This window comes from Copidosoma floridanum, unplaced genomic scaffold (genome assembly GCF_036245765.1).
Source record: "Copidosoma floridanum isolate Cflo_tuat_1 unplaced genomic scaffold, Cflo_Japanese_pri ptg000007l, whole genome shotgun sequence".
Taxonomy (NCBI): domain Eukaryota; kingdom Metazoa; phylum Arthropoda; class Insecta; order Hymenoptera; family Encyrtidae; genus Copidosoma; species Copidosoma floridanum.
The window spans coordinates 11,799,189-11,817,859 of record NW_028321884.1 but is presented as its reverse complement, the minus strand read 5'-3'; the positions used below and the strand labels follow the sequence as shown (position 1 = coordinate 11,817,859).

Sequence of the window (18,671 nt, the reverse complement as noted above, 5' to 3'; positions counted from 1 at the left end):
TACAATTAGTTTCAAATTCATGCCAATAAAAAAAAAAATTTTTCATTAGCAATAGAAATGAATAAATTTTTTGAAAAGCCACAGTCAAATTTTAAGTCGTAAACTAAAAAAAAAAAAATCACCCGTTCACCTGTCGCTCCATCCTTTGGAATTAATTGTATTAAAATCCAAAAATTATTCAAACCCATTAAATAGTAAGCTCCAAATGTCACAAGGGACGAACGGACGGTGATCGCATCTCATGTTCCATCCACAGCGACTCGCACCCCTTCAGTTACAATATTTGCGTATTAGAGCAAAGGAGGAAGAGGAGGATCAGAAGTTGGGTACCGGTCTCCCATCATCATCATCTGAAACGCTCTCGCGTGGACTTTTATCAATATATTAAATAGGCCCTCGGGAGGGAGGGAGCAGCCGAGGAGATGAGTGTAACAGAAAGCGGGGGGCGACGTGACGTAAGTCCGAGGCTCCGCATAGCAACACCAGAGTGAATTCCCGACTCGCCGATGGCCATTGGGCTGAACGGAAGGATGGGAGGCACGCGCGCGTGCTTGGACCCACATACGAAAAAAACACGTGGGACCGCGACAACCGCGCTTTTTTTCTTCACTTTTTGTATTGCTCGTTCGTGGGTATAGAGATAGGCGTGTGTGGCGAGACTTTACGAAGAAATTATATGCGCATCAGGAGAGCGAAAGCGCCGGGGAAACTGGAGGAGGAGGAGGCGCCTAGCAATGAACGGAGCCGCTGAGATACATAATATATACAATACGTATCATGTAGTTGCAGAATCAAATTCACAGGTTTTATTTGGAAGATATTACATTTCGTAAGATCTTTCGTGGATTCTTGATTTGATTGGTGCTTCAGAGATAATTGTTTTTTTTTTTTTTCGAGGAAAATTGTATTTTTTGTTTCTTCTGGGTTCATGTATTTTAACTGCTTATTGAGTTGGTATTTCATTCATTGTGCTTGATCTTATTAATCTAGGATCTGAATAAAATAAATAATTTAAAAAGTTTTTTTTTTTTCTAACTTTTTCACCGCTTTCCGATTGAAAAATTGGATTTTTTTTTTTTTTTTATTAATAAGATTTGAAAATCATATCATTTAACAATAAAACTTTTTGGAATGTTATCTGAAACTTTTGAGATGAACAAAAATTACGAAATTTATAATAATTTTTCAAGTTTTTGAAATGATTTTTAAAAATAATTTGAATGAAATGAAAAAAAAAAAAAAAAAAAAAAAAAAAAAACGAGCACAGCCTCCGATACGTAGAGGAAAAAACTGGCAGCTATTCCCTGCTACAAAAATAGTAGTTGCATTTCATTTTTTTCATAATTTGAAGAAAAATAGTACAATTACTTTTAAAAATTTTACACACAATACTTATGAAGACAATAAAATAAATAAAATGCCAATCAAAGCGTGAAAAAATACAATCTTTAATTATTCTCGCTGGATCCGTAGTATATTAATTTATAAACTCGTATCATACATTTATTGATTTTATTTTATTTTATTTTTTTTAATATCCACGTTTTTATTAAAACACTAGAAGACTCACGCTTAGGATTATTTAATAGCTATATTTTTGGTTTTGATACAAACTAAAAATATTACACTATAAGCTTGTGGCAAGCATTGTTTTTATGCTACAATGAGACATGCAGGATAGAAATAATAATACATAAATTAAGGCAAAATTTATTAGGAATTATATAATGATTTGTAACATTAATTTTAAATATAATAGAGTAATTATTCAAAAGTTAAAATAATAAAATATTACCATTTTTTATACAAAAATAATTAAGATTCAATCTTACAACAACAACAACAACAACAACATAAAAACATTTCTTACAGTGAATTGAAGACGTAAACTTGCTGTCGCGTTCCATTTATTCGATTAATGGGGTGTAGAGTGTACAAGAGTATTTTTTTTTTCTTTATCACACCCACGATAATTTAATCAGAGCAGTGTTTCCGTTCTATTAAAAAATTGTCTACATTGTTACCCTTAACCGTTAGAACATGTCATGTTTGAAGATAAACATATAAGCTCAAAGCACCTAACATTTGATTGTCAGGTCTTTGTAGCACAATACTCGCGTACATGGTACAAACAATTTTTACTAACAAAACCTCTTATATTAAGAGATTGTGATTGTTACGTGAGCGAAGCCTCTTTATGCGTTGTATGAGTGGTTGAACTATTGTTTGGCGGGATTTTTCCAAGATTAATTGCAGTAAATTTCAAAGTTAAATCAGTTAACAATGTAAATAAAATCAAGAGCATTAATATCAGAAAAAAACTTTGGATAGTCACTACAAAAGCAGTAATAGTAATTTAGATCACGCAAAGCACGTTAAACATAACTAGAATCAAAGAGAAAAAAAAAAATTTTTAATAAATAGCACGTAACATAATCTAACTAGTATTTGAAAAAAAAAAAAAAAAAAAAAAAAAAAAGTACATACCCCACCCGACTTTCTGAATAATTAAAACGTGAAAAATCGATAACAAGGTCGTACTTGAAGGTAGAGAAAAAAAAAAGAAAAAAATACCTATACGCAAGCAGGCCGCGTGCAGAGAGAAAGAGAGCCATCAGGCGTGTACGTAGGAGGTTTCCCTCCTTCCGTCTACCGCATGCAGAGAAAAAGAGCCCCATAGAGGCATTGGCAGACGCATGCCACGCAGGAAAAGACAGCAGCTGCACAACTGCTCCCGTAAAACCACACGCTGCATATGTGCTCTACTGATGCATGGGCACATATATACGTGTATGGATATACGTAAATAAACGAGGCCGATATTAAAACCAAAAAAGAGCGTCAGATGCTCTGATGCACACGTCCCTGCAATGAATGTGTGAATGTGCCTCACGTGGGGGACGAATATTTAAAAAAAAGAGCGCGTAATTTTTTATTTGCCAGCCAGTTAAGTATGTTTGTGTGAAATTCGCAATTAAGAGAGGCAGAGAAAGAAATGATTCATAAGTGCTCTGCGATGCGACAAATTCTCTCGTTTACTTTTATCTCTTTGATGATGGCTTTTTAGTTCCTTAAATACATTTGTACGCTCTTCCAAAAGCACATATATGTCCAACTGATTAAAATATGCAAGAGGCGCATTATTATCATAATGCTTAAATTAGCTAATTATTTTAATGATTAATTTATTATTTTATTGACCAAGAATACTACTTTCAATTTTAAGCTTTTTTCGAAAGTTCAGTCATTGTTATTGTTATTCTAATAATAAAGTGGCAACAACTTGTAGTTGGATTTTTTTTTAAATTTAGACACGGGAGTACTAATTTTTTTACGTATGAACCACACGGCCATACACAAATATAAGAGCAAACGTGGGCATTGCTTTCATAATTCACTTTAGCTTCATACATTAAATTTATTTAAATCAATAATTCTGAGAGCAGTAGACCATTTATTGAAGAATTTGCCATTGATAGAAAAAATTATTGCATAAAAGTGTTAGGGAGTCGCATTTTGGTTGCGTGATTTTGGTACATAAAAATTAAAAATTTAGTACTTTAAATTGCTTTTAAATTTATTTAAACTTTATTACTGTTAATAAAAAATACAATAAGATATTTAATAAAAGTAAAATATAATTATTTAAAAATTAAAAAAAAATTTTTTTTTAAGCTTCGTTAACTTGTTTAATAGTATTATGTGAGATAAATAGAATTGAGTAATATCTTAGCTGAAAAAAAAGGGTTTGATAAATTCAGTAATGTTTTGGTAATAAAAAGATAAAACAACTCTCAACCTAATAAATAATACAGAAATTAAAAACGCTTCTACGACAAAGTTGAAAAAAAAAAAAAATCTGGAGACAACAATTAATTTATTTGTGTTACGTAGGAAAGATATTGATAAGGAGATGCTCTCCGGGGTATGAAAATATTTTTTAAATATTTGTTTTAAAATAAGCTTTACCATTTAAAATCATTTGGTACTATTTTTGCTAGAAAAAAAATTGTTAGTTATAATATAAAATAATTTAAAAAAAATCTAGTACAATGAATGGACCGCATTATCAAAAATCTCTCTTGAAGATGTTTAAAAAAATAATGTCTACATTTTTGTATCGATAAAATAACGATTTTCAAGTCTCTGTGTGTGCCTGTATGTATGTATCTATTTGTTTCGAAGTTTTTGTAACACGAAGCTTATACAGAAAAGCAAATATATATAACAGTGCCTCCTGCTCAGCTCCCCCGCATCGTCAAAATTAAATTTACCCAGCGCATCCTACACCCTCACTCTGTATATCTTTCGAACGACGATATTTTATTACAGTGACCATGTAAATGCTCCACTTCAGGAAGAAGAGGTAAGGCTACACTTTCGTGCGTATATGCGCATGTGTTCCCTCGCTGGGTTATTTCCTTACCACGCACATACAGGTGGAAAGCTGACCCTTTTTGGACAACGTTACCATGTTACGTGCTTATGGGCACTCTCATACGGGCGACTCTTTTGATTTTATTGACGGTGAACCGATGAGACGTGAAAGTTTACCTATAACACGCACACCCATATCATCAGAACAAAGGTGCATGTTGCCCGAGGGCATGGCTGAGTGAAAATATTTATGAAATTCTTGTGTATAAAAGGTATAAGTTTATCACGTTTCAAACGATATCGCGTGTCATCGCGACTCACTCGTTCACCCAATCTGTTTCCAGCAGCTTGGATTTTCCATCAGTTTAAACTCGATAGTAGCTACACAGTGTTGTACACCATGACTTTTCGTTCAAATCATGGTGTTCAAATCATGTGTGATAAGGTCTATAAAACTCTCCAAATGGCTAAATTTTTACAGGAAATTCAAACAAGTACTTTATGATCAGTTTGATCGTCTGAAATAGGTATAGTGTACCGAAACAGCTGTTATTATTTCCATTGGAAATAGAGGCAAATAAAAATCGGTTTGGAACTTTGGTTTGGAGTACGTGGCCTATATATTATATAGAACACATCCCGTTGCACTTGCATTCGTTCATGCTTGCTTGTGATACACGTAAATTTTACTTAAAAAAAGGCATAATTTCAACACACTGGAATTCATCACAGCTCAATATCTCATAGCACCACACTGCACATAACATATTATATACATCGCATGTTATCAACAAACCCTCAAAAAATCCTATAGCTGGGGCAAACGATCCTACACAAGTATACATGTACGTAATGATGGACACCCCCTGTTACATTCGTACCTACCTTCGTCAGAATAGCTGCCCAGACTGCACTCCTGATGCGTATTAGAGGCTCGTTTGCCAGCTTGCCATGGCGTCAAGGTTAACCACCCCGAGAACCTTATACTTCCCACTCACTATCCACTATAATCCCTTAAACCTACGTGTATATACGATGTCTCCTGTATTTTATGTATGTATACAGTACGCCAAACTGCAGCTTTTGAAGGAGGAACAGGTAATTAGAAGGAGGAGGCCCAATACGTGTCAAAAAGCCTTTGTCTCGTTCCGGAGATTGATTCGCCAAGATAAGCATATGTATACATCTCACCGCATGTAGCTACATTTGTTTCGTAGGAGGGATGCATATTCATAAATATATACATATATATTCCCGAGAGCGGGACTTTTAAAGCAACATGTATCTATGTAGGTGTATCCAAAAAATGTAATGATGCACCTGTCGATTTTGAGGGTCTATTGCACGAATGTAGTATATGTGTAGCTTAGCAGTTGGTTTGTGTTATATATATATATATATATATATATATATATATATATATATATATATATATATATATATTGTTGCTGTATACCGTCTGCAAGTATACGTAACGGGCCACGAGGTCGGTCGTTCACCCCGAGGATTTTAATTCGGTTGGTTCAATGATCGGCAAATCGCGTGCAAAGGGTTTTTTTTCTATATAAGCTCTACAATGTACACTCACTAATATTGGTTCGTTTGATCGCGGTGACGATAAACACGATAATAATGTGTGTACAATTTTTACTTGGTTTTTTTTTTTTTTTTTTTTTTTTTTTATCGTGTAACTATTTACAGTTTGTTTGTAGAACATTTAAAAACGATGTATTTCGATACTTGTCGCTGCATGAAAGACCAAATTCAATCGATAAATAAGCGTTTCGTATCCGAAATGAGATAAAAAAAAATAAATTTTTTTTTAAAAACTCATTGAAGACTTTGTCACGAAGTGTACAGATGTATTTGTATCATACAAAAGGACTGTACAACGTATGTTACACGGAAAACACGAGTTGTACTTTTAACTCCCCCTCAAACTCGTGGGTTGAACGATTAGGTATATACAGGTACAACATATTAATTATTACGTTATCCACATGGTTATATAGTGTTCCAGTATACCTCGTCACCCTCGGCACTGAAATTTTACTTACGTGTACATCAATGACAGTTTGTATGGATATACGTGATCCGTTCTATATGTATATGCATATCCATAATGAAAAACACACGTATATTATAACACATGATGTGTAGGTACCAACTGCAGTATATAGTGCGACGAACATCATACAGGATATACACGTACACTGACATCGATTGAAAGTAGGTAATATTGAGCCATCGCTGTATGATCGATAAATAAACGCAATTGTTATCAAGGTGGTCGTGACTTGATTATCGATGTAATATTTTGTCCCCTCTCCGAAAATTAGTAGCACCTCTCTTCCTTTCAGATGAGGATGGAATATATGCGGGACAAAAATCGACGGAAAAAAAACCCACCCTCTGCTACACTAGAATGAAAAAAAAGAAGCAACCATGCTTCTGGTGTAAAATTTGCAATCCATACTACTACAATCCCGAAAAAAAAAAAAAAAAAACAACAACAACAACAACACGAGGGATAAAAACTGCACGCATTATATAATTATGTGCGTCTTACTCACAGCTTCGTCCCTTCGCCCACACGTCCAATGAGTACATCCCGCACGCGCCTGGCTCCCTTTTTACCTCGATCCTCCGAAAAAAAACTGCTGCTGCTGCAGAAAAAGAGAGATCGGGGGTGGGTGTATATTATTATTATGTGCATACAGCGCACCAATGAAAGAACTGTACCTTACATGTATATTATATACATTATGCCGAAAGGAATTATAATTTAAAGGGGGAGACGAGAAGAGAAAACGAAGTCTGGAGAATCGAGGTGCACTTAATAATATATGTGTATATATATACGTACGAGGGTCGCGTTGGAGCAAAGGTGTGGCTATATATTACGTGCAGGGCGCACATTTTTTTCTCTCCGATGCTTCCTCGCATCTTTCACTCTCTCTCTCTCTCTCTCTATTATCTCTATAAGTGCGAGTGCCACGTGTCTCTCGCCACCTGTCCGTGTCCTCCTACTCCCTGATGCTATAGCTGTTTGATGCGTCTTCGCCCATAACAGTGCATAAAGACATATGCGGGGGTACGTTAATATATATATATATATATATATACATACATTTATAGAGGATACATATACGTATATGTGTGGCATAAATGAAGCGGGATATGGGGGAAATTTATACCTATGAGGGAACCGCTGCAACAACTGCCAGTACTTATATATATATATCGGTAGGTATAACATATACATTATATTATATACCTATACTCCAAGGATCGCTCCTCGGAGTCCTCCTTCCCCATGTGTGTGCATAATATTATAACATACATGCGAGACTTGAATATTTCTTATAAATAAAGAGACACGGTACTATACTTACATGTACGTATATTATATCGTATAAATTTCGAGTGAAATTGCTATACGCTTATCGCGTACCTATGAATATTGGGTTGCTTGATGGGTATAGGTGTGTGTTTTTGTTAGAGGGAAACGGTAATATGGAGGAGGGTGTGTGTATGGTTCTATGAAAAAAAAAAATCATGCTGTGAGACGGGCTCTAGAATTATTATAGGGGATACAATATGCTAAAAACATTTTTGTTTTCATTCAAATTCAAAGAAATCGAAAATTTAATCGTCCCATCCCGAATTTAAAAGGTCGTTCTCAGATCGACGTAAAACTCATTGATAAAGGCTGTAGAAGAAAACAAAAAGTATGTCACACGTTACGTATTTTAAGTTTGCGAATTTTTTTATTTTTCTTTAGACGTGTAGGAAGATTAAGATCATTGGGCCCAAAAACACGTGTTCTTGATAAAAGAATAAAACTGAATTCCCAACTATATGGAGTTTTTTGGCACAACCGCTCTATGTGTATATACAGGTGCAGTTTAAGGTATATAGTAGATAATTATAAGGAGGAAAGCATCAGCAAAAAGGAAGCGCGCATATGACGGACAAGGACTACTATGGTAGCTGGGATATACCCCTATTAAAAGTATCAACGTATATACATGTAAATCATCTGGATGAGGGGAATTTTTCGATCGGGCGAGAGCTGTCGTTCCGGTGTCTATTAGTTTCTTTTTTTTTTCCCCTTTCCTTTTTGCTTGCGAGGTTCTTGACCCTTTGTCATGCAAATTTTTTCGTTCAAGAATCATTGGTTTCTTCTAATTCATGCAAAAAGATCGGATCATTTTTTTGAAACGGTAAATTTTGTAAAACCTTACGTTCCTCTTGAGTTATACAATGTTGGCAGTACAATATTGATACAGTTTTTGGTAACCAATAGTAATGATGCTTATCATAGAGCAGTCGCTGCAACTACTGTCGTCTCTTACCTTTTTTAAGTTAATAATATCCGAGGATGACGTCATCAATTTTATACACCAAGAAAAAGTGTGCGCAGTACATATATATAAAAGCTTGGAGCGTGAAAAATTGTTTTTGTACGTTTAATCGTGCCGTGATTACCGTAAAATCGTTTTTTAAACACGAACAGCGTCTATCTCTTGCTCCTGAATTCGGTCCCGGGTAAGCTTCCGAAATCTTAATTGGGCGTTCTATGGAAGTGGATGATATCCTAATAGGGTACGCAGTGCCTAGGATATTCTTAAATAGGTTTTCTATTGTTACATTTGTCCAGTGTGATACGTTTAACAACAAGTTCTCACATTTGATGGAGCACTATAGCTTGAAGGTTTTTAAATAAACGGTGACCAACGGAAAACAGTATAACGTAGTAGTAGTAGGTAGCTTTACTTGAATGCATATACCTATATATAGCTATATATGTGCATAATTATACATACACATTGCATACGCACGAACGTATATTATGTACTACAAAACAACAATAAGGTTATAAAATCAACATTCGACAGTATAATGAACAATTGTACAAAAAAAAACATCCAAATATTTACTCACACGTAAACGTAAGCAACGTAATCAACGAAGCGGACTCTTTTCTTCTTCATTCCCATTTCTTGCATCATCGCAATTAGCTCGGCTTGTCCCAAATGTCCACTTAAATGTTCAAACTCCTCCACTTCGTACACGTACACGCGAGTGCAATTCATTATATCTTTGTTTTTTATGTATCACACTACTGTCACTGTCACTACTGTTGCGCGTTACTATTATTAACTTTTACGCAATACTACACTTACTTCCATACAAGACACAGTTTAAAGCTGCGAGATGAAAATTTAAAAAACCTTTGTTGAAAGCGTCAGCAAACTACCTGTTTACGCGACAACTACTCGCGCGAAGATAAAAAAAAAAATTCTCCTGATAGCCGTTATACACCTGAACTTATACATATGTATAGCGCACGAATTGGAGTCTTCTAATGATCAACTGTCATTTCCAAACTTTGGAGTGTTTCGAACGATAAGATAAAATTTTCTACTTAGTCTATAAATAAGTATTAGTATTCGATGGAAAAAATACGTTTTCAACATTGTGCTCTTACGTATACTAATTTTACAAACAAAAGTGCAAAGATTACAAATCACGGAGTGGGAGTGAGAACACAACACCTGTTGATGTGTAAATAAACATCTGCAATGATATGTCATGTTTTTTTTTCATTCTATATACATTCCATTTTGGAGCGCTGGACGAGTTTTTTATCAACCGACGAAACTTCATGTTTTTACCTTCGGAGTCAATTGCACTTCAAAAATTTTCTCATCAATGAAATTAATGAGCAGTGCATTTAACACTTAAGTCATGTAATAATAATTAAATAACGACTATTGCATTTTTAATTTCAGCGGTCGAAGCACATGAGTCGAAAAGGAAGATCTGCCGGTAACCGATCGACAGAGAGAGAAAGAGAGAAAATTGAAAGATTTTTCGCGCGAATCTCAGCCGCGATGAGCAGACGACGCAAAGGTACGCGAATGTAAACACAAGACAAAAGGGATCATCTTTTTATTTGAATAATACTTAATAGCGTTTGGTGTCGTTAGATTTTTTTTAAGTGGCTTTGAAGATTTGCAACTGTTTGTATACTATTTTAATTTTTAAAAGTATAAGCAACAACAATGAAGTTTAAGTGTAAAATGACGGACAGTGGATCCATGAGAGATTTTACCAGTAAACATCCTGCTTATTCTGCATGATTTTTTTTTTTCATCGGTGATTTGTTCTAATACGCGTTTAAATTCGCAGATGTTGCGACAACAGTAGCTCGAATGTCCAAAACCTGTGTCATCAGGTTAACACAGGACTCTCTTTACTTCAACGTAGCCGACGAAAGTACACCGATGGTTTGGGCAAAACTGGACCAGAATCACTTTTTCATGGATTACTTGGTGGCAGGCAAATCAGACGAGTTCAATGAAATTTACATGGAACTAGTCACAGCTATGCTCGCCAAAAGTGTTGTTTCCCTCAAAACAGCGGCAAAAAGCGTTAAAATCAAATTGACAAACAAGCAACAGCCATGCCTTACTTTTGAGATTGAGCTGTCGTCCATCAGTGCCGAGTCTCGTTTGTGCATACACGATGTGCCTGTGACGATAATCCCTCAGAAAAAGTGGAGCGAATACAACGAACCCAGTGTGGAAAAATACAATGTAAGAGTTTTATTCCATCTCTTATCCATTTCATTCGAATTTTTCAATGATTCATTGCACTTATTTTGTTCCAGATCTCGTTGGAGATGCCTCAGTTCAAGCATCTGAAAAGTGTCGTGGAAAGGATAAAGAACATGAGTCCGATTCTTATAATATCTGCAAATACAAACGGCGTATTGGCATTCAAGGCTGACACTGACACGGCAACCATCACAGTGCATTTTCCAAATTTAGCTGTGCTGCAGTGTGCTTCTGAAGACGAGACCATATCTGCTAGTATCGACATTAAGAAATTCCACGCTTTTGTGGCCTGGGAAGCCGTTCATCCCACAACGATAAGGTGCAACATTCTCAATGAACGAGTCATTAATATTAATTTGAATCTTGATGATTATTTGCAAATCAGGTACTACATTCCTGCTGTTGCGCTGTAGTGATTCGCGCTCAAAGCGTTGACTTTTGTTTATTCGTTGATAAAATTTGTATATTTAAATGACTGATGAATAAAAGACTTTATTTTTTATTAAAACTGTTTACTTTGTATATGTATACTGAGATAATAGGCACAATTCTAATATAGGGAAATTGACCGCGGCTTGTTTAAACATTAATTGATTTTGTTAAAAAAAATTTTTTTCTGATACAATAAATCACATTTACCGTTTACCGGTTTCGCACAATTACATACCGGCTGTCGGAGATGGAGTGAGCCTCAAGATCAACATACTCTCATGCGAGGCAAAAGAAGCAGCCAATAAGAGTTGTTGGATTTAAATGTGCTGAAAACCGTTTTAATTTCAAAAGAAAGTAGCTTACGCATGGATGTTTGTTGTGCTATTTTATTGCCGTACCTACAAATCATTTCATTCACGTAGTGTCCGAAATAAAATATACACGAGGCATCAGAGTCAGTAAGTGCACGAAAGCGTTTCACTACTTTTCGATTGTTTGGACATGCTTTGATATTTTTTCTGCATTTACACCATTGGACGTTGATCAAAATGAGCGACACGTCCTACGGTTTTGGCGTTATCAACAAGGTAAGGAACCCTTTTGTTTCACTACAAGTACTTAACACTTTGTACAGTAATCTGAGACCATCGTGCCCAAACTTTATTGCCAATCACGTGGAGATTGTTGGTTACACGTTGGCATTGTTCTCGATACGGTTGTTTATGGGTGTCTACTCTATAAGGTGGACGGTGTTGTCTTTGTTTTTTTTTTTTATTTTTTTTCATTTGTAATAAGTTTGTAGAGAGGCACATAGTTTAATGCTGATTTTTGTCTAGAGTTGGTCTGTTGGCATTTTTGTATGTTCAGTGGTTGATGTGTCATTTTCACTTTATTTGAGGAGATATTACTTGTCTGGACATTTGCATTGTCTTTCAATGAGTGGACTATTTTGATAAGAAAGTTTGTTATTAACTTGCAACCAAAAAAGTGTTAATGTAAAGTATTCAGTTGGCAAAAAGACGTAGTATTTAATTGTTGACCAGAAATCTTATTTTCAAAGTATAAATTAATAAATTATCCAAGTCCTCCCCGGTGTACATATGTATATATTGCGTGCTATCTGCTGAAAAACAGGCTGAAACCTGTCGGAAGTAATGACCCCCTTCCTTCCCCTTCCCTATGCCATTGTAACAAATTTTTTTAATTTATTCAGTACTTACAAATTATTATAGTGTAATGACTTGAAAATTTTATTTTTTCAATTTTATGAATTTTAGTTAAATTAATAAATTTTTGTTTTTAAAATAAATAAACATTTGAGGTGATGTCTTATATTTTTATTTCTTTATATTGTAAAATTATTTAAAAAATTTTTATCAAAAATTACAGATGAGCATCATAAGTGGGAGTACATCATCGGATAATGAGTCCGTCAGGAATGAAATATCATCATCGGACAACGAGTCCGTCAGGAATGATGTGTCATACCTTTATGCCAGAGACCCAAGCATCTTGGCTTATGGCCAAAGACCATTGCCACCTGTAGCATCCAAGAAAAACCTTTACTCTCTGCTAGAAGAGAAAGAAGATGACAAGGAAGAGCTAAGCAAAAGTAGGGATACGATATCAACAGTGTTAACTACCACTGTTGATCCCAGTACCAGTCAAACTATCAAGGTATTCTTGAGGATGAAGCCTTTGCCAAAAAAAATGAAGCTCACTCAAGAGCAAATAGATGCATACCAAATTTTAAATTCAACCACGTTGATGACGTCAATGCAATCCTTGGACAACAATACAAGCTGCTTGAAAAAAGTCAAAGCTAGTGAAATGGTTTGCAGGAAATTTATCTTCACCCAGACTTTCGATGCAATGACGTCGCAACTGGAGCTGTTTGAAAATGCTGTGAAGCCCCAGATGATTGATTTTTTATCCGGCAAAAACTCCATTGTTATGACTTATGGTGAGTATCGGTTTGGCAACAATTCACTTCAAGTTACTTAATCTATCAAATCTAATTTTTTTTTAATTTTGATTTTTTTTTTTTTTTTAGGAACCACAAATTCAGGAAAAACCTACACCCTGCAAGGCACTCCCGAGTCTCCAGGCATCATTCCTCGAGGAATTGAATTTCTCTTTAGCCACATAAACCCCCGAGGAACGCCTTGCTTCAAACCAGTCAATCTGTGCGACATCGTTTATTTGAACAGTCAGGAACGTGCCCAAGAGATCGACGCCAAGATGAAACTATTGGCTCTGAATCCAGGAGACAAAAACATGTACATATCGACGTACAATCAGATGCAGCAGCGACTCGTACAGGAATCGCCGATGAGACCCAATCGCAACTTTGATGCGCAGTATTCCGTATGGATATCGTTTGCAGAGATCTACAACGAAACGATTTATGATCTACTGTGGAACGATTGTCACAAGAGACGACCTGCGCTCAAGTTAGCGACCGATGCCTGTGGCAGGACTTTCATCAGGGGCTTGAAAAGCGTATGCGTGAGTTCAGGAGCCGACGCCTATCAGGTTTTAATGGCTGGACAGTACAATTTGAAAGTCGCTGCGACGGCATTGAACTCCAGAAGCTCGAGATCTCACTGCATATTTACCATTAAACTTTTGAAGTACAGAAAAGAACTAGATCCAAATTCTGTCGATGTCAGCATGTAAGTAATAAATGCGCCTCGATTATGAACGTGTTTTCTAATACTTTTTTTTCCTTCGTGCTACAGGTTTGCCTTCTGTGATTTAGCTGGCTCTGAACGTCTTAAAAAAACACTTAACGTCGGGGAACGACTTAAAGAAGCTCAGAACATCAACACAAGTCTACTAGTGTTGGGACGGTGTCTAAAGACAATTTACGAGAGTCAAAATTCCAAACAAAAGAACGAGTCCATCGGCCCGTTCCGTGAATCCAAACTCACGAGACTCTTCCAACGCGCTCTATCCGGCAAAGAACAGATAGCTCTGATTGTCAACGTAAATCCTGTCCCCAATCTGTACATTGAGACGCAAAACGTACTCAATTTTTCAGCTATTGCAAAGAAAATCGTCGTTCAGCGCACCAATGTCGTTAAACGACGACATTCGCAATCGAGATTCTCGCGATTGGTCACTCAGAGCATCAAGACCGACATGGATTGGGAGAACACAGAACTTGACGACGAAACAGAGCCTCGTAAGTATTATTTTAATGGAAAGTCGATTACGTATACTCTACAATGATAATTTTCTATAAAACGTTGATTGTTTGATTCGATAGCCGAAACCGAGGTTGAATCAGACATCGATGAGAATGACGAAGAGGCATATGAAGAATTGCTGATGGAGAATGAAATACTCAAAAAAGAAAATAAAGAGCTGAAGCAGTCCATTCTAACGAAAGAAATGCAGACGCGACAGGAATTGACCGACGTGTACACTGAAATCATGAAGAAACTCGAGGCTGACTGGAAGTAAGTAAAGCGCAGTTTACCCTGTCGATTTGAATTGTATTTTAAAAATGTGTTTTGTTTAGAAATCGTCTGACAGATATGGAAGAGCAGCAAGAGGATCTTCGAGAATTAGCCGTCGAACAGATCGAGCTTTACTACAAAGAAAAACTAAAGAAACTGAATTCTCGAAAGAGATCTCGATCATCAATGATGGAGGACGACGAGGACGATGACAAATACATAGAAGACCTGGAGGCCGAAAACACAAAGCTCACAGCAAAAATCGAGACCTTAAAGAAAACTATTCGCGACCTGAAGCAGGTGAAAGACGTTACTGAAACGGAAAAAACAAAAATAGCCTTTGAGCTTGCGGTGGCCAAGGAGGAAGCGAAACGCGCCGGCGATAAGCTTAAAATGGCTCAAGAAAGCATTTGCTCCGAAGATGCTCCTACTGAATACATTAATAAGTTACTGGAAGAAAGTGCACTGAAAGACGAAAGGATAAAGGTACGTGTGATGAAAAAAAAAACTCAGGGTACGGTTTTTCACCGAATTTTCGCAACAAATGTTTTCTTTTCTTCCAGAAAATGAAAATATTCTTAAACGAAGCTAAGGAAGAATATATCGAAATATCCAGTCATGCCCACAAGATGGAGGTCCGTGTCAAGCAATTGGAAGATGATTTGACTGAAAGTACGGAGCAGATCCGAGACTTGGAAGAACAACTCATCCAAGCCAACGCTTACTCCTCTAAGCAGAGTAAAGCTATCGAGGATTTGGAGGAAGAATTGGAACAACAAGTAAAGAAAGTTGCTCTAGCCGAAGAGAAAGCACGGAAATCGCACCAGGCGTTGTTGGCAGTGAGTTCATCTGATGATAAAGTTGATGATGAGGTAAATTATAATAATTTTTTTTTTAATTTTATGTAATGAATATGGCATTTGCAAGTAATACTTATTTTAGTGTAAAGATCAAAGCAACTCGGCAGAAAAAGCTTTGCTCGAAGAGTTGAGATTAAAATTGGAGCTTGTGGAGAAAGAAAACAGCCAACTGCAGCAAAAATTGGATGCAAAGTGCGATGAAATCGAGTCTTTGAAAAGCAATCTTGATGTGACCAAGAGTCAACTGGACAAAGTAACGGAAAAAGTTAGTAACTTGAGCATCGACGAGTCAAAGCAGAAAAAGTGTTTCACTGTCGATCAAAAATGGCAAACTGATGAGTCGTCTATTGAAGAAAAATTTGAGCTTGTGGACGTTAGTTTGCAAACAATCGGAACTGAAACTTCGATTGTGAAAACAGACGAAAAGTGTCTACAGACTTCGGTGTACTTGAACGAGTCTCATAGTAAAGAGGAAATCATCAATGAGAAAGATACAAAAATTAAGGTAAATGTCACTAATACTTGTCCTAAAATAAAATTTGAGTACAACCAAGTACTTGTAATCGTTCAAATTTCAGGCCAGTACAGAAGCTTATGCAGAATTGGAAAAACAGTTTGACGAAATGAAACTAGAACTCGATACGTGTAAGGCTGAAAAATTACAAGTTCAGAGCTCCTTTGAAGAGGAATTGAAAGATTTAAATACCAAAGTAAGCCAACTAAAAGCTCAGATGGACGAAAAAAATGAAAAAATTTTAGAAATGCAAGCAGGTAGGTTTTTCAAATTTCGATTGATTGGGGGAAAAGTATGGATTGAATACTTTGTACACATTGTTTCGTTGATACATATTTTTATTTTCAAGAATTGTGTCTAGTACTTCAGAATTCGAAAAAGGAAAGTGATAACTTTAAAGAACTGATGTTAGCACAAGAAGCCAAATGTAAAGAGTTGTCAGTCAAATTAGAAGAATTACAAAAAAAAGAAGCGGACAAAGACGTGGAAATCAATACTTTACAAAAAGGTAAAAAAATTGCATGTGAAATAAAAAAGAGCAAGTTTTATTTAAATTTAATTTTTTAGAAATGAAAAATTTGATAAGATCAAATGAAGAAACTGTTTTCAAAATGGAAGGAGAAATGAAAAGTGCATTGGTTCAATACACTAACGCCCAAGAGGAGCTAAAGAGCGAGGGGGAGAGAAGAAAAAAAGTGCGCAAAGATTACGAGGATGTCATTCACGTTCTTGAAAAAAGGATCGATGAGCTTGAGGAAACTTCATTAAAGAAGCAAGCAGAAACTGAAAAACTCGAAAAAGTAGTCGAAGAGTTAAAAAAGGCTCTGAGTGAGTCAGATCGCCAGTTGGAAGTTTTTGAGAAGAATCAAATTAAGACTCTGTCTCAATATGATGATGTGATCGCGTCGCGTAACGAAGAACTGAGTCAATTAAAAGCAGAGGTATGGTTTAACGATTAACAATTATGATTAATTGTACTGTGAAAAACATTTTCTTAATATTGTCAAATGCTTACAGAACAAGAAATTCCAAGACTTATTACAGTTAGTCAAAGAAAACACAGAAAATGTGGACGTTCTCAAAAGTACTAGAAAGCCTCGACGTAAGCCAGTAAGTACTGATAAAAAGTTTCATAAAAGTTCGAATTTCTTAGTATTTATATATTATGTAACATTTTTCAAGCGTGTCAGTAATACAATTATAATGAAAATATGTCACTTTTGCAGGTAAAGAGTACTGCAGATGAAAATACGTCAGAAGATGACCACACTGAAAGCATCAGAAGTTGTAAATCGACGAAAAAAAAACCATTGTTTACACCTAAAGCGGAAAAACCACTCCTCACACCCAAAGTAGAAAATATCTCTACAGTTGACCTATGTAGTTCTGAATCCAAGTAAGACATACATTTGACAAAATCATGACTTTTAGTATGAGCCTCTGTAATATAATTTTGTAATTATTATTTTTTTAGACGAAATGACGACGCACAAGATTTTGCAGCGCCAGCAAGAGTTACTAGACGCAGGAAACTGTTCATGCCACAAGATGATTCTTTCATTGACCTTGAAGGTGAACAGTGTGACGTAAGTTTCTAATGTTCTTAAACCCTATAATTCAACCTTATAAGTCAAAAGTATTTGTGTGGGAAAATTTTATTGATCTCTACAATACTCTTGTATAATTAAAATTATAAAACTTTTTGTTTACAGCCTTCTTCTCCACCTAGTGCTCGGAGCTTACGAAACAGGAAAAAATGAGTTACACGTGTACAGTATATTTTTTTAACATTTCGTATTTTATTTAGACCAACGTGCAGTAAATTTTTAACTTGTAAATATTAAACTACTCATTGAAAAAAAAATTGTTATTTAGTTAATATCCTAGTTACAATATAAGTGTTTATATTACTTGATTTTAAAAACAAGATGAGCAAGAATTGTGAGACAGATCTACAATAAAAATTTATGTTCTGTAATCTCTGTAATCCTGTAGAATAATTATAATACATTCGTCTTAGTAATAAATTTGTTTTTATTTAATCTACTATGCCATTGCCATTTTTATCTTTTTTATACTCTTTCATCATTTTAAAATCAACACTTTATTTACACTCAATTACTGGATTGTTGCTCTCAAGCACAATAGGCATACTCATATATTGATAATCAAAACATTTAATGGAGTCGGATAGTCCGCTCCTTTTTGTTGATGGCATTAATTAACATTGTTAGCTTTTTAAGTTAACTTTGTTGAAAAGTAACCTGAAACGTCGCTTAACGTACCTGCAGAGGATGCATTGTTTCTCTTTAATTTTTTCAAGTAAGAGATATATTGTTAACTTGCCGCAAATAACAGAAACAACGTTAACTATTTATTTTACAACCATACAATCAGT

The 18,671-nt window shown here is 35.5% G+C and overlaps 2 protein-coding genes across 2 annotated transcripts; both read left to right on the top strand.

Annotated features, from left to right (window-relative positions):
* Positions 1-10,338: 10,338 nt before the first annotated feature.
* Hus1-like (Hus1-like checkpoint clamp component) lies at positions 10,339-11,419 on the top strand. Its single transcript, XM_014348879.2, has 3 exons — positions 10,339-10,500; positions 10,576-10,982; positions 11,057-11,419. Exons 1-3 carry the CDS (start codon positions 10,449-10,451, stop codon positions 11,414-11,416), a joined length of 819 nt encoding a protein of 272 aa, XP_014204365.1. The 5' UTR covers positions 10,339-10,448; the 3' UTR covers positions 11,417-11,419.
* A 364-nt stretch (positions 11,420-11,783) lies between these two features.
* On the top strand, positions 11,784-18,287 carry LOC106636466 (uncharacterized). Its single transcript, XM_014348861.3, has 15 exons — positions 11,784-12,022; positions 12,825-13,398; positions 13,489-14,110; positions 14,177-14,622; positions 14,707-14,899; positions 14,962-15,385; positions 15,463-15,771; positions 15,842-16,264; positions 16,338-16,530; positions 16,623-16,781; positions 16,841-17,214; positions 17,291-17,383; positions 17,500-17,669; positions 17,748-17,859; positions 17,986-18,287. Exons 1-15 carry the CDS (start codon positions 11,984-11,986, stop codon positions 18,031-18,033), a joined length of 4,179 nt encoding a protein of 1,392 aa, XP_014204347.2. The 5' UTR covers positions 11,784-11,983; the 3' UTR covers positions 18,034-18,287.
* The last annotated feature ends 384 nt before the right edge of the window (positions 18,288-18,671 follow it).

What these genes read in the sequence shown, in the direction of transcription:
- Hus1-like (XM_014348879.2), top strand. Translation starts at nt 10,449, where the DNA reads ATGAAGTTTAAGTGTAAAATGACGGACAGTGGATCCATGAGAGATTTT. An exon ending in ATCCATGAGAGATTTTACCA is followed by an intron (nt 10,501 to 10,575) that starts GTAAACATCCTG and finishes TTAAATTCGCAG; the next exon opens with ATGTTGCGACAACAGTAGCT. An exon ending in CCAGTGTGGAAAAATACAAT is followed by an intron (nt 10,983 to 11,056) that starts GTAAGAGTTTTA and finishes ATTTTGTTCCAG; the next exon opens with ATCTCGTTGGAGATGCCTCA.
- LOC106636466 (XM_014348861.3), top strand. Translation starts at nt 11,984, where the DNA reads ATGAGCGACACGTCCTACGGTTTTGGCGTTATCAACAAG. An exon ending in GTTTTGGCGTTATCAACAAG is followed by an intron (nt 12,023 to 12,824) that starts GTAAGGAACCCT and finishes CAAAAATTACAG; the next exon opens with ATGAGCATCATAAGTGGGAG. An exon ending in TGAGTCAATTAAAAGCAGAG is followed by an intron (nt 17,215 to 17,290) that starts GTATGGTTTAAC and finishes AAATGCTTACAG; the next exon opens with AACAAGAAATTCCAAGACTT.